The 16,392-nt window shown below is 34.9% G+C and overlaps 3 protein-coding genes across 4 annotated transcripts in view; 1 reads left to right on the top strand and 2 right to left on the bottom strand.

The window, feature by feature from the left end:
• Positions 1 to 11,622, bottom strand: part of LOC135692848 (eukaryotic translation initiation factor 4E type 3) — a 31,789-nt gene extending 20,167 nt beyond the window's left edge. Inside the window, exons 1-6 of the mRNA XM_065211177.2 lie at positions 10,593 to 11,622; positions 7,771 to 7,843; positions 7,056 to 7,147; positions 5,114 to 5,174; positions 1,980 to 2,046; positions 999 to 1,093 (exon numbers count right to left, since the gene is read on the bottom strand). Of these exons, the coding sequence (XP_065067249.2) occupies positions 999 to 1,093; positions 1,980 to 2,046; positions 5,114 to 5,174; positions 7,056 to 7,147; positions 7,771 to 7,843; positions 10,593 to 10,798 (594 nt within the window). The 5' untranslated portion in view covers positions 10,799 to 11,622. The remainder of the gene's footprint in view (positions 1 to 998; positions 1,094 to 1,979; positions 2,047 to 5,113; positions 5,175 to 7,055; positions 7,148 to 7,770; positions 7,844 to 10,592) is intronic.
• The window catches only part of LOC135692843 (uncharacterized), a 152,459-nt gene that overhangs the window by 51,734 nt on the left and 84,333 nt on the right, over positions 1 to 16,392 (top strand). The window lies entirely within an intron of this gene.
• On the bottom strand, positions 11,762 to 15,783 carry LOC135692859 (translocon-associated protein subunit delta). Its single transcript, XM_065211193.2, has 6 exons — positions 15,626 to 15,783; positions 15,214 to 15,341; positions 14,435 to 14,509; positions 13,668 to 13,757; positions 12,643 to 12,708; positions 11,762 to 11,952 (listed from the first exon to the last, which is right to left on the bottom strand). The coding sequence occupies exons 1-6, from the start codon at positions 15,660 to 15,662 to the stop codon at positions 11,845 to 11,847; spliced, it is 504 nt and encodes a 167-aa protein (XP_065067265.2). The 5' UTR covers positions 15,663 to 15,783; the 3' UTR covers positions 11,762 to 11,844.

Raw genomic sequence — 16,392 nt, forward strand, 5'->3', positions numbered from 1 at the left:
AAGTTGCCGATAGTGAGAAAAACTGAAATTCAGGTCACATATCTTGCAGATAAAACACCTCCGCCGTATAATCATTCAAAGAAGTTGGCCTACGAACCATTAAATATTAAACACCTAACATAGTTTCGAGCGACTTTAACACTGTTTGGCCCCTGCAAGCATCACAAAAGAAATCTTTAATGCTGTATTTAGAGTTTTTTCTATTCTTCGAGCCACACACTCAAGGAGCTTTTGGTTGACCCATAGAAGATAATAGCGTCTTGAGGCACTTGCCAAAACGTTGAAGAAAATTTGAAAGAAAACTGTTGTATATATTGTCTTGTTGTAAAAGAAATTCAAGGCGAGAGGAAAAACAAGTTTAGAACTCTGTCAAACTGCCAGTGATGTTGCTTAAGGTTTTTAAAGTCTAGCTTCTTGCTTAAAGGGTCGTAAGAATGAAAAAAATTGGGTTTGGTCTTCTAACATTGACGATGAAACACAAAATTGATGCATGAAGCAATGGCATTGTTTGTTTAAAAATTATTATGGAAGGCTTACACAAAAAGGTTTGACAATAAAGGGGGAACCATAGGCTATTCGTGGACTTCTAGCTATGCACATTAATTATGCACATAAATTAGGCACATATATCATACACATGAATGATACGCATTATTAACAGCCTCCTTTTCACTTGTAAATATACTGCCATCTCTCTAGTCTTAACTACCGTGGGTGCCAGAGTCTCTATAATTAAGTCTCAGAAAAATGGTTTAAATCTACACACAGAAATACTAATACCGTGTTTGCGGTTTCTTGAGGTATCATTTTTCTGGTACCCCGGGTAGTCTAAACTAGACAAATAGTTAACACAATTAAGACCCCTAGCCCTTTTCACAAATATGACAAACAGTAGTACAGATGGAGCGAAGGGGTGTGGGAAATCGTGGGTTTTCTCGACAAATTTTCAAGAACCGTTAACTGATAGAATAAAGTGTGGAATGGAACCACTGACATACCCTTGCTTGTTCACTATATTTTGCATCTTGGTTCCAAACTTGTATTATGTCATCTCTGTCACGGATGCTCACACTAACACCAACAATTTCATCTTCTGCATTCATAATGAGAGTGAAATAATCATTTAAAAATATTAAAATGGCTTTGAAAAAAGCAAACATTTAGTAAACTAAAGCTTTTCGTCTGCCACTCTTCAGAGTTTAAAACGTCAGAACATAGACCGAAAACTCTACGCTAGGAAATATATATACCCAGTTGTGTCCTGTGCATGTGCTCGTGTTTCTGATTGGCCTATTTCGATCCACAACTGGGTATATATATTTCCTAGCGTAGAGTTTTCGGTCTATGTTCTGACCTTTTAAACTCTGAAGAGTGTCAGACGAAAAGCTTCAGTTTACTAAATGTTTGATTTTTTCAAAGCCATTTTCAAGTTTTGTACCACCAAAAGATTGTTTAAAAATATTAAGTTATTCAGAACAAAGAAGAAAAGGTATTCTTGAACAGGTGAAAGGAAAAAGGTTTGTGAAGATTTTAGTTGGAAAATATATCCGTTTACTTTATAAGAAAAATTGAAAATTATAGCATAAAACAAAAATTATTCAAAAAAACTTTTTTAAAGAAAATTTCAATGACTTTTACAGTCTCTTTAAATAGGAAAATCAGTTCTAAATAGGAACTTTGGTACAAGTCAAATATTTTGATGAGGTATGGACAGTCGGTAAGTAAAAATACTGAGCATGATTTATGGCAAAAAATTAAGGTATTATCTTCTAAAAAATTTAAAAAGTAGAAAAAGAAGAACGGAATAAGCATTTAGTACTGATAACCCCAAGATCGCACTAATAAGTGGAATCACAATCTAGCATATAGATAGTACTTCTGTCGGAATATCGTTTGAAAAAGTATACCAATAGTGTGCTGCGATACGATTCTGTTTTTCAGTGTAGTGTATTAATTCGATAATTGCTAACATATCTTACCGCTATGAACAAAACTTGACAATTTTTCCCCAATTATTGCAAGAAGTAATTCCTTCCAAAGTGATGACTAGAAAAAAATCCATTTTAAAAGCATCTTAGAATGAAAATAGTTTCTTGAGGAAATAACCACAAAAAAGGTTATTTTGCGTTCAATTTCACGAGAAGCAACATATAATACCAACAGGAAATGAACACAAAATGGTCGTCAACATAATTGATTCATAGCTGCGTTTTCTGACTAAAATTTTTCTACGAAAGATTCGCTTTATTTACCCAATTAGTAACACGCAGAATTTCCGTCATTCTACAGATTTTAACTGAAGTTTAACGACAGAAGTATAGTTATACAGTGTCCACAAACGCCTTATCTATCTTTTGGATGATGTACCAAATTTTATAATTTTTTTTGTGAAAAAGAAGGCTTGGCTCGGATTTGGAAACTGAAGCTTACTCGCTCTTATTGGCCTTCCCCCGTGCTTCTAGTAATCAGTGGGGGATTGCAAGTGGGTCATGATTAGCAACGGAGGTAATATGAGTATTTTCCTTGTCTGGCTCCAAATTCAAGGTGACTGTAGAACATAATACAGCTCTACCATCCCATAAATAATATTCTTACATATGTGTTCGTACCAATCATTTCCGAGGGGAGATGTACACATTTTATAACCTCTTGGCAACAGGCAAAGGCAGGGACGGGGTTTGCTACGTTTTAGGTTTGGAGTTCTTGCATTTAAACAAAACATTGGCTCAATCCGTCCAGGGCAGTGTTGACCCACCATGACACTAACATCTTGAATTTGACCCCGAGGTAATAAAAGATTTCCAATTCTTAGTCTAGGGAAATAGTAGATGGAATCGTAGTCCAAAAGACAAAGGCCGGGACTTAAAAGTTTTTGTGACCTGTGTGGCAGGTTGCTATAATGTCCTCTTTTAAGTCTAAGTGGCTAAAAAGTCCCAAACAAATTTAATTGTTGGAATTAAAACTTCTTCATACTCCGAGATATTCAATTAATTATTCTAAAGATATTTAGCCAAGATTTGAATAATTCAAGAAATTAGAGACTTAAAAACTGAAGCATGTTTTCCACGAAGCCACAAGCTGCCTGCAGCTGCTAAAGGCAATGACTGGTAACAGACGGTGGAAAGCCGCCTTGCTGCCGTTTCCCGAGACTGCCAACAATGCAAGACAACATACGATAAACGCCTTGCATCAAAAACGCCTCCCTCCAATATACCCTCTTCACTCCAAAATACGCCTTCTCCCTCCAAAATACACCTCCTTCCTCCAAAATACACCCCCTCCCTTCTAACGATAAACAGCTTATCTCTTAAAAGCCATAAGCTGCCCAAATGTATGTCGCCCTCGCTAAGCAAGTTCTGGGTTCCACAATCCTCTAATATATTTCCCCTCTATCAAGCTCTTAAGCGATGCATTTAGCAAACCCTACAGAATAGACTTGCCAAGTTCTTCAAAACCATACCTCCACATTGGAAATGAGGAAATTAACATGATTAACAACATGAAGTAGTTTGGTTTGTAGGTTGATAATTGTTCAATATGATCCATCCAATTGTCTTTCACGACTAAGAAAGAATCTAGAGGTATTGGTAGGTTGGAAGGTTGTTCTTTAAACAATACCAACCTAAGGAAAATCTCAAGAGATTTGAGGATTCTGTGGTGCATCAGCCCTTGATAAGTCACATAAACCGAACAGCCAAGATAAATCAGCCCCCGTGGGGAACACGTTTTGCCTTTAAAAAGTCTCAGTTGACTTCGGCTGGCTTTGATATCATAAAGCTGATAGATTTTGAGACTAGCAAGATAGTCTACAAATCTCTGGACGCCGTTGCCCCTGATTACCTAAGAAGCATCTTTCAAAGTGCATCTTAGTACTGATCATCATCCGCGGACAACAAAAACAGGTCGCCGAAAAAGCATCCAAACATGGCTTAAAGTCCTCGTTTTTTAGATAAAACGTTGTTCAAAATTACATTTTACAATAGCTCAGCCTCAGCTTGTTCATAATTTGTTTTTAACTTTTGACCAATGACCAACCATGACCAATAAAATGAATGAATAATAGGTTGAAATTTGGTCAAGCTTCATAACTAACGCTAAGGTTCCCGCTGCATGACAAACTTGCTTGAAGCTTGCAGACATTGGGGGGGGGGGGGGGGAGGGGACACGTACCCCAACCGGCACATCCCTGCCTTCACTGAGAATATCAACTGAGCAAAAATCTTTCACTAACGGAGAGGCTAAGGTATAGAGTGACGTAGATGGCGGTGTCAAAGCGTCCATACCCTCGACATAATTCAAACAAAATAGAAAGCGAAACTATGGCCCAAGATTTCACCAATATTGTACGTCATACATCCAAAATCTCCATAAAACACGAGAAACTCTCAATATTCTCAATTTTTACCAAACGCCTCTCTGATCAATAATAGTTGTCTTATGAATATATTAACATCCTTTCTTTCAATGCCTCCCTTTATTAAAAGCCTTTTTTGGAAAGCAATGATTTCATCAACACCAGGGCGTTAAATATAGAACTTACCATAATTTATTTTTTCAGGTTTCATAATCAAACATTATTAGGAGATAGGAAGTTGAGAAGAAAATGTATGAAACGGTTTTAATCTCTAAGATGTTTTGTCTGAGACCGGCTCAGGCAGGATAATGGCAGCAGCCGCAGAAAATTTACAGCTGCAACGAAATCAGGCTAATAAATAAAATCCATACGCTGGCTGAAGCTAAAAATTATGGATCATTCATTTCTCAAGCCCTTAACCTACAAATAAATGGTAGACAAAGAGGAAGGACTGGGGTTGGATAAGAAATTATGTCCCAATATGATTTGGAGCTCTCAAACTTTCGATTGGAGTGTAGCATTCATCAAAGGGATGTATCGACGAGTATATAGTTTTGCTAAGCCAAAAAAATTTAATTTTTAAAAATGAACAATATACTGTTTCATACTTTCGACATTTTAGTAAGAGCACCCCCTTCCCGCCCGCCTTTGCTATTTCAAAACATTGCACCCTTTTCTCTTAATCTTCTGCAAAGTAATTTCACCTCTAAACCTAACATATAGAACAAATTAAAAAGACAACTTGATGATTTCGCTTACTGTCTTATCTTTGCTGCATCTCATCTTCCAATATCCACCTCTGACATTGCAATCGTCCTCCCTACATAAGACATAAGACATAAGACATAAGACATGAGACATGAGACACCAGGTATAAGACAGGTATAAGATACAAGGCATGAAACATAAAACATAGAAATAAGACATAAGAATTAAGACATAAGATACAAGCCATGAGACATAAAATATGAGATGTAAAACATGAGATATAAGATCTAAGACAAATACTTACAATCAACGTTAAAGTAAAACTAATGAAAACTAGCAAATAAAGTAAAGTAAAATTAACGAATGAACAAAAAAGCAACAAAATAGTTGAATTTGAGTAGGATGCCTAAATTGAATGGAAAAAAGTAATAAATTGATTCTTTATGGCTGGGAAGAGATCTAATAACAGGGCTAATTCATAGACCCCCATCAGGTCGATCCGGCCGTTTCAGACGTGCTTATTGAGGTTTCTAGTAGTTGAATGCAACTGCTATGAAAGAAAGAAGCTGCTGCTCTAACAGTAGGCATTTATTTCTGTCCTCCCTACAATTAAGCATAAGCAATTGATCCTGTACCACGATAGAAACTACAGGAAATTTGTGACGAGAACAAATGCTTCTACCTCAAAAAGAAAAGACGATTTCTCAAGAAAATTTCAGAAATAACTGACTTTTTGTTAATATTCATGTGCAACTAATGAAAAATCCACTGTAGCAGGTCTGGTTGATGGATTTCAAATGAATACCTGGGCAAGGTAGGCCAGAGAAAGAAAATACGAAAACACGCCAGTGCACAAACAGAAAATGATAATAAAAAGAACCATTTCATGTGCATAAGGAAAGGTCATTTTAATCGTAGCTACTGGGTAGAGGGTTTTTGTCGGAGGTATGCAATTTGCCTGCATTATTTTGCAAAAGTATGAAATTATCTAGAGAAATTATATGTACAGTAAAAATAATTGTCCATTATTTGTCGTGATAGGCAATTCTTCAACATAAACTGTTTTTTGTCCAAAATTTGTAAACTTAATTTTCCAGAATCTGTCCCAAAATATCTTGATCATATGAGGTATTTCACTATATAATGACGTTAATTAATTTTTCATATTTTATTCCTTACCTTGTCCCGAAAATCTAATTGTAAAATTTTAGCCCTAAATCTGAAGAATTAAATTTTATCAAACAACTAGATATATTTTATCAAAAAATAAACTGATGTATATACAACCAATTAACATTTCGAATTTATATTAGGAGGTATTGTGGATAATATTCATTCAAGCTCATACCATTCTAAACTTTTAAAAGTTTTGTGACTGAACCATAAAGCTTAGCTATCCCTAGTTAGTGAGAAAAATTATAAATTTTTAAACTTGTTTTTGTGTTCATACATATTTTTCAAAGATCCTTCAGAAGCCCTACTTGTTATCTATCAAACTTAAGTGAACTGAAACTTCTTGCAGCCCAATAAAAGGCTCTCTAAATGTTTACTTGGTACCTCTGCTGTATTATTGATTAAGAGGGTCTGATCCAAGGTTAAATTTGGGGGAGGAGAGCAACTTTGAACTAAAAACTCATTAGATATGATTGTGACACCTAAATTCTTCTGCTGTGCAAAAAGTGGGAGCCATGCCCCAATTAGATTGCTGTACCCCATAAATGGTCCCTATACTTCAAAATCTAGGTATGATGAACGACTGGAAAAACGTCAAGCATGGACAGCAAAAAACAATTCCTAATTGCAGGAAGATTACTGTTAACAAGTCTTAAAAATCTGGTTATTGTTTTTTAGAATTTTACGCAAGTGTTGAAGCCCCTGTTGGCATTAAATGAAAAAGTTAGCACTTGCCTACAGTACATCAAAAACACAGAGAGATGAAAATACATGCAAAATTATAGAAAGCAAAAATTTACTGTACTGAAGAAGATCATACCAAATAGGCCGCCTTTCCCCACGCATTAAATGATATGACGCCAGACCGATTTTTCCCACATCTGGAATATTGTTGTAAACTCCCCAGAAGCCCTGTAAAAGTAAAATAACTTGAAGTTAAAACATCAGGATTTTATATCATCACCTAGAATCTAAACTAAATAAAAAAACCATAGAAAATCCTATAAATTAATAAGAAAATAAGAAAAAACCCTATAAATGATAGATCTTTGATATATCTATTCATAATCGAAACTGATTAAGCAAAGGGACATGAGTAATTTCAAAATCTCTAGCCCAAGTAACGCTTGTCATACAATCTAATAATGATGTTTGACAGTGGAGGATGAATTGAAAAGAGGGTATTGGGGGTAATTACACTCCAACTTTCGTCAAACTATTGCCAGACTTATTTTTCATGAACAACAGCGACATATTCAGAACAATCTCTCTTTAAGTTAAAGACTTCCTCTAGCAGAGATTAGCTATGCTACATGAATCTGTCAATATCCATTATTAGGATTCTAGTATTATCTATTTATGAAGCACATGAAGTTTACTAAAATTGTCTTAAACTTGGCTGTGTCACCACACCCAGTTTGCCATCCAGCTCCATGTTAGATGACATGTCAGCTGGGAAAAATCTATAATGGTGGCTTAATTTCAAGTAAAAAATACTAACTAAGAATGCAGAAAAAAAGGTACCAATCATTTACCTCGATGGTGGTCACTGTATAAAGCTTTCTAAGGTTAGCCTCATATTGTGCAGCAGTGCAGTCTCTCTGGTACCTAAATCAATTCAAATGCATTTAAAAATCGAGAAATGAGTTGTATGTAGGATAATGCTAATGCGGGGATAGAGCACTTGGGAGGGCCAGCAGGGGTAGTTTCCCTTCCAAACAATTCCTTGAAATAGTGGCTTTGTCATTACCTATACAAATATCCTTTGGGGCTCACATTCTCAAGATATCATTGTTCACTCAATTTGAACAAGGTTTTCCACATTGTTACTTAGGAGGAGCTAGCATGCTCTAACAGGGAGTTTAAAAGCTCCTTTTTAAATTAATTTCATTTGAATTTTTCATTATTTGTGCATCAGTCAAGGAGGGGGATGGCCGCAATGAACTTCACAAGTAATCTATAAAAAAATTGATTGATTTAGAGATCAAAGTTATTAAAGAAAGTTACAAGCAAATATTGCCCTCCAGCCTATTTTCTAAAATGCTAAAAAGGTAAGTTAGTTTGACATCCAAAGGTAATCTATACCCAGGTCTAAACAGCAATTTGCTCTTCTCAGCTGAGTGCTGATTTGTACTGCATTATTGCATATCAAACATTACAAGCTTTTTACCCATCCTAATGCCTAGGAAGCTAATTTCTGAGTCTGAAAAGCTGAAAAACTATGCCCCTTGAGTGGCTTTTAGCAAGGAATATTTATATTCAATTATTTGAGAAAATTTTCTATTTTGTGGTGTCAACTCAGAATTTGGTGAGAAAATGCTGTCTTAAAAGAGCTTCAAAGTACTGAAAAAAAGCTGGCCTTCTGTTTGCAGTAAAAATTCCAATTCCTGACCTTTTGACATAGACACTGAGTACTTCAAATGGCATTTAGGTTGTCTCTCAAAATTAAGCAGCTTTACATAACCACAGAAAAAATTATAGTTGTATATCCTCTCTGAGTTAAGCAAAGGAATGTTGTGTCAAATGATAAAGAAGCTACAGTGCACATACATTTCTAATCTAAAACCAGAAGCTTGCAGGTTTTTACCCTATAACAAAGGGAGGCAGGTTTTCAAGTTGTTTATCAGAAAATTTCTGTTTGCTCTTCTTCTCAACAAATGGCTTGTTGGCCCAATGACAATCCATAATCTAGGTTTATTTTTTAAAACAACAAACTTTCAAGAGCCATGACCAAAGAAAAAAAGTAAATACCAAACTAATATTAAACATATTAAATGCAAAACAGAAGGCTAATTGGAACTGATGTGGAATTGATGGATCAAGAAACAAAACAACTCCAAGCATATAATTCAATAAGTCCTGTGCTCGCTGGTTGGAAAGAGTACACATTCATGTGCAAATTGCAAACAGTGCACAATTACTAGAATGCCATGCTATTGCATAATGTCTGAACATGGTTTTTGACAGAATTACAAAAATCAGATGAAATCAGGATTCATCTCAACAGCCATTATTGTGTAGACAGAGGAAGTTTGCTTTCACTATAGGACTCAATTGGTAACATTATTAATAGGCAAGCAGCACTGATCGGGCAACCTCAATAGTCATATGCTTGTGATTTTTATTGGTCTATCCCAGTCTACAACTGGGTAAACATAATTCCTAAGAGTTTCAATCTGTTTTGATGTTTTATACTCTGACGAGTGTCAGACCAAAAGTTTCAGTAACATGTTTCAAAAAGTTTGGTTTTTTTCAAAGCCATTTTTAAATTCTGTACCACAAAAAGATTACTTAAATAATCATTTATGCATGTTGATAAGCAGACAAGGAGCATAACTTCTTGTGATAGATCTTTTAGCTCATGTACCATTAGTCCTCAAAGTGGTCCCCACCTTTGTATAAGCCCACCCCACAAATATGGCCCTCCAAAGGAATAAGCACCCTTCCTACAGCAATTTTTGTGAACAAAACCCCACTATCAAATAAGACCCCATGGATCGGTTTATTGCCTCAACAGCAATAGGTTTATCCCAATATAACTCAATTTTCAAGCATACTGACAAGCTTCACAAAGAGAAAGAAAATTCACCCTGGGTAATACTTTTAGCCTGCTAAATAAGCCCCCAACTTTGAAAAACCCCTCTCCCAAAAAAATATTTTTGCAAAATAAGACCTTATGGTAAATACAATGCATGTTTGCATCTATAAAAGAATATTAAACTTTTTTGTCAAAAAATTGTCCAAAGAAATTAAGAAAAAGCAAAATGCCATCAAACATGATTGGATCCATAGATATTTTGACTAAAGACCAGCTTTTGCAATATAAAATAATACAAACTGTAAAAATTTACTGGAAAATATTATAATTTCTGTATAAAAGGGAAAATGTTTTAAAGGGTACAACATGGTTTTGCTTTAAATTTTTTGCCACACCAAAATAGGTTACCCATCAAAGGACTGTTCTTTCCAACCATCCTAAAATATAACATTACATCACCTTTTTGAAAGTGAGAGGTCATTTCGATGAACAAATCATATGACCCAATGGATAAAGCCATGAAGGTGCTCCAAATGCTATATACCACACATTTTAACCTTTATTCAACTCAAAGTTCCTTAACTTTTCATTACCGCTTCTCGATTAAGCTTGTGCATTGAACAGCATCAAATATTCAAACAGGCACAGTAACAAAATAAAACAGCACTGTTATATAAGCTGATAACGCGGTCATATGGAAGAAAGAATTGTATTTATGGATAATTTCAATCAAGTTGTGTTTCTGTCATGCAAAAATAAAGGAAAAGAAGCAAAAGTCCCAGCAAGGAGCTGGTTTTATTGCACCTACGCAACACACACCTGTCGAACCAAAAAGTCCAGGGACTGTTTAGCGGGGTTCCATCACTCTCTTTAGACTTGATAACATTATGCGAAGCATTGTTAAGGTTTGGAGAAGCACTGACATGCTTCAAATCTTCACCATCTTCTTCTATCAGCTTTGTGCGCTGCGGTATTGCAATGGCGCTGCTCTGTTGAAAATTTGAAGATTCGGCAGCGTCCACCATCTTGGCCTTCCAACGCAGAGGAAGTAAACAGAAACTGACGTGCTCCCTCACAACACTGAAGCGCAGTGTCAAAAATTTGGTAGGCGCATTATCAAAATTTTAAAACAGTTGACGCCCAGCTTGGTACGAAGCTTATCTCAAGATGATTGTAAAAAGTTATTCAGAAAGCTGAAAATAAAACTACTGATATGATAATCAGCTAAAACCAATGCCCTAAAACCAGTGGCGTAGCTCGAGTAGTAAAATTGACCTTCCAAGTTCCAGAGTAGTAAAATTTATAGACAAGGACATAGAGAGAAATTTAGGTGCTTTTTCACCTACCAATAGACGATTTTACAAACAAGCTAGGGTATCATACCCCTACACCCCAGCTAGCCATGCCCCTGCCTACACCTGCTATGCATTGCTGCATCAATAAATGCTCCTTAATGACCCAAATTTTGAAAAAAATCACATTGCTTTCAAAAACAAACTAAAAATAACTTTATAGCTGTCAAGCTGTCAACAACTCCCAAGCCCAGTATCATCATTGCAATAACCGTTGTCATTGCTTTTCCAATGCCAAAAGTTGCACCAAATGTACCATAGTGCCAAGCAATTTGAAAATTTATGCTTTCCAAGCAATGGCAAGTACTGTTTATCTACTTGTCATGAAGTGCTCAATACCAAAAAGGCAGAGCTGTACACACTATTTGGTGTATAGAATCCAGATTATTGGTTGTTATCGGGATGTTTCCCGGGTATGTATTTTCAAACAATTTTTTGCTCGTATACAAAGATAAAACATGTTAACCTAAACTATACAGTCTAAACTATATAACATATTGAGCTGATGAGCATATTGCACTTGAAAATGTAAAACCAAGCCAGCATTAACTTTGACCTACTTGATGCTTGAGAAAGAGCCAAAATTTAAGCTAATGCAGCAAGACGTAGGATGAGACATAATCAAAAGAACTGATGTGTGGATTAAATTACTGACAAGAAAACTATTTTCTTACAAATAGAAATTTTGTGGTTTAAAGCAATTATGTAACAAAAAGAGTCTATTCCATTATCTTTCCTCTTGCTGTGTTTGCCAGCCAGAAAATAAGCATTGTAACACAAGCAGACAAGAACTCAGTCTGTACAATAAATCCTTCCCGTCTGGCTCCCTGTTGAAAAAATGGGATTCTTACAAGAGATGCAAAAACAAAGGAGATCAATGTGTAACTTAAATTTCTTCCTAAAGACAAAAAGGAATAATGGCTTTCTAAGCTTGCATTGTTGACAAGTCCTTTGATATTTCTAAACGTCTTATGATATGCAGAGAAGACATTTATCAAGATAACAGGAAATTAGAAATGGGGAAAACAAATATCACTGAATACAATGTTTAGAAAGATACACTGAGGAATGTAAGGAGAGAATTTCAATTCCAAACCAACCAACAAATTTTCTAGCTATCTGAGATTCTTGCATCAATGCAAGATCAATTGAAGTCTCATTCAATATAAAATTATAAATAAAACATGAAATGATGCAACTTTTAAAAACAGAGGAAATGACAAATTCTTAGCACAATAGTATTTAAGAGCATTTTGCACACTTGGCACCTGACAAAAGGGTTAAAGCATTTAAAGACTTTTTGTAGGAGCATCACTATTTCTAGAAGTAGCATTTTACAGGCATTCTAGAAGTACCTAACCTTTTTCTATTGAAGTTCTATAATTTAATTTTTTGGCAATATATGGCTCTTTTCTGCATTTTTTGTAAAGTAAAGTTTCAAAAATGAAAAGTTTCGTAATGCAAAACTTACATGTTCAGGGTGCAGCCCCTAGAAAATTATATCAAAATGAACTTACGGTATGGTTTATAGTTACTGTTGCAAGAGGTTGAACAGAGGGGACTTTCTCTCCAGACCTCTGGGCCTAGAAGTAAAGTACAATAATAAAAACATGGTAGAAAGCAAATAGCTGACATTATAAGCTGAAAAAGGAAAGATTTACACAACACAAAGTTTTTTTTAATCCCGCATAAGAATAAGGGAATTCTTATGAACTTTTGGCATACTGAGTCTAGGGAAGAATAACAGAAACAATTGTTGGTACTTGCATGGGCCTAGGGGGTCTATTAACCTGAATACAACACAATCATCTATGTTGAAATGCTATGAAAGCAGGACTTAGCAAAATTCGTCTTTTATGGTTGATTTATCATCCAATGTTCTGTCATCCTTCCCTGAAGCAAGTTAAACTCAAGATCATGAACATAACTTTATTGAGCAGACTTAATGCTAGTTCACCTGATGATATTATTCAATCTTTTTCAAAGTGGAAAAAGCATTTCAAATTTTCTTATGTCAGGTTTGACAAAAATAACCCTAATTAAACTTTGACCTAAGTTCACCAGGACACTTTGATTTTATACAAAATTGGAGCATTCTTCATACAGGTCAAGAATCCAGTTCTATTAACTAATTTTGGAAGATTAAATTAACTCTTTGTTGCAGAATGATCATCAGAAAAGGTATTATTTTGGGCCACAGTGCATTGCCACCACAACCTCCAGCTCACTAAAGGAACTTCTTTATGCAATTTCAGTAATGATGTTAGTGGAAAGGCATGGGCTAAGAAGATTGCCAGTTGAGAAAATGAGCTTTATTGTGCAGCTAATAAGAATGATCATATCAGGCTCTGAAAGCAAGTTTTTATCAGTCCTATTAATTTTGTGCTAAATCAGTGATTAAATTGTTAAACTAACAAATATTTGAGTAGCATTATTAAAAAACCTTCATTTCCACTGATACATTGGGCCCTAAGAGTTTGTTATTTATTATCCTATCAACAAGTGGTCACTTGATCCACTGTTTAAATTTAATTTTATATACCTTTCTATAAGCAGAATATCCTTCTTCATCATAAATTTTGATTGGGATATCTCCCTTTTGTGCAGCCTTATGTTCAGTTGACCAGCTCACCTAATGGAAAGATTACATATATATCAATGAAAATTTCTTAAACAAATAAATAAATTAGATGACTAAGTATAATCACAGCTTGTTGTGATTAAGTACATATTTCGAATGCTATTGTTGTGGTATTGGTGTACAACCAGTTTTGTAAATGAAAAATCTAGTATACATTTGTTAAGACCCTAAGAAAAAGTTTGCTTGGTCAAAATATTTCCTCCATATACAATTCTGGCCAATTAAAATTTTCCCTGGGTCTTATTTTCTTCAAACACATTTTTGTCATCCAATGCATATTTCTGACAAATTTTGAAAAATAAATTTGCAAGTTTGCAACAGGTTTTTGTGCTTTAATGAATTGTACCTGCTATGTAAGTAACTATGGAGTTGAGTCATAGGGTCCACGGCTCTTGTTAGTCTAGGAAGCTTCCTGTAAAACTGCTAGAAAAGTCTATTAAAATTCCCTTCATACTTCCCTAATTTTTTACTTTTGACAAAATAAAATGAGTCTGCATGTTGCAGTAGACTGAACTTCTTGACTTGCATAAAAAGGCCAGGCATGTAACAAGGCCAATAAGGTATATATTGGTTATGTTGATGAAATGATAATAGATGGCTGAGAAAAATGGTGACTGACGATTTTTGATCATGAATGTATAGAAAACATGTATTCCAACAAAAATTACCTGATATTTTCCACTATCTTCAGATTTTGCAACAGGCACAAGCAGCCCATTTACTTCTGCAAAGAAGTTTTGTTCCTGAAAAATACAAAAAGTGACTTATCAGTTTGCAAAATTTCATAGATAAGCTTTAAACCTTTATTGCAACCTGTATAACAAACACTAAAAGCTTTTTGATTCACTCATCCACTTACACTATTATCGAGCTGAATTTTATTACATTACGAAATCTTATGCCTATAAATATACCCAAGACTTTTACAACTGATCATTCACAACATTGATTATGCATTTTCAAATAGTCAGTAATTTTATCCTAGCTTAAGAATCATAGCACAATTCTATCAAAGAGATAAAGGATGAAAAGCCTCTTTATGGATGAAATAGTTTTGTAGTTTCATTTATGTAAATTAATAAAAAATACAATAAATGAAAGGTCTGCTTCAGATCTTTTGTTATGGTTCTCCAAGAATGCCAAAGCATGGTGCCTTCAACAGACAAAATATATATCACTTAAGCTTTATTTTCTCCCTTTTTATTATTGCTCAATTTACTGATCTTTAGTCCAAATTGCTAGAAAATCCAGTTCAATGTAGGAGATTCTAGAACTGTGTATCACGTTTTTCAAAAGCTGTGTCTGACACGAAAACAATCTTAAATATCTCATAAAATTCACGTATGTGGTCTGTCTCATATTAGCCTTTAGCAAAAAAAGTCTGTTTGTATTTTGTCTCATATAAACTAAATAGCAAAAAAGTACATTAAAATATAAAAACAGTTACCTGGAATTCAGAATCACAAGATATGCTTAATTCAGCAATATAAACTGTTTGGCTTGATATTGTAGCACTCTTCGTTGAGTAGGTATCCGCAGAAATTTTGGCCTTTTGACAAAGTCCATTTATTGAAGCTGGAAACGACAAATTTCGAATTTGTTTACAAATACTGCAACCCTTTGCAATCAAATAATATATTAATGATGCTTGATAAATTGAGTTTGCAAGTAAAATTGATCATACTAGACATGTAAATGCGGTGAAGTATCATTCTCATGGGAAGTTGGACAAAAATGGCCTGGAAAAATATGGTCGAGTTAGTGTCATGAACTCGTATTTGAGACAATGATGGCTTGTTCAAAAATACGCCAACCAAGTGACAAAAATTGCAAAAGATACTTCAAAATAATTAACTTACCCGCCAGGCAAAGAACTAGAAGGGACCTAAAAAACATATCTGTAGATTTTTATTGCCCACGGTCAACTTAGGCCACTCTAAAACTGGTTGCTGTGAAGAGGAACAAAGAAAATGATCCTCGACTCAAACGCAAGACACGTGTGCATTGCGCATCCATTCACAAGTAATCCGCTGACCGCAATAACATGGTTTATAAATTCGTGACGTCATCATTATCATTCATCATCATTGTCAATTATTTATTTATAGCATTGTCGATTATCATGTATAGATTTCAATATAAGCAACTATGAGTTTCTTACATGGACACCGCATTAGCTTGCTTAAAAAAAAAAACGTTTCCGTAATCTTTGTGGGCAGTGCAGTGCATAACGCCCTTTCGTGAACTTCAAAAGGGGTGCCAAGAAACATTTAAATAGGGGAGGGGGCTAGGTAGATTTGCTGACAAGTTTTGATCGATGTTTTTGGCAATTGTCACAAATTTCTGCAATAGAACATCACTGTTAAGACTTTTATCGCTTAGCTATAATTGACGATTATTGTTCAAACCAGCATCGATTGAAGCTCTTAATTTAAACGCTTACGTATAAGACAAACAATTACCAACAGTTTCTATTAAAAATTAGGGGGTGTCACTCCCTATTGCCCCTACTTCGATATGCCCTGCTTGAAAACCCTTTTCTACGATCTTTCAACAATTGAACCATTTATATATAAAATTGATGAAATGTTACTGATGGAGCTATTGAAATTTGTTGCCATCTACA

The sequence above is a fragment of the Rhopilema esculentum genome, chromosome 3 (genome assembly GCF_057945365.1).
Source record: "Rhopilema esculentum isolate cy_ngs chromosome 3, ASM5794536v1, whole genome shotgun sequence".
Lineage (NCBI taxonomy): Eukaryota > Metazoa > Cnidaria > Scyphozoa > Rhizostomeae > Rhizostomatidae > Rhopilema > Rhopilema esculentum.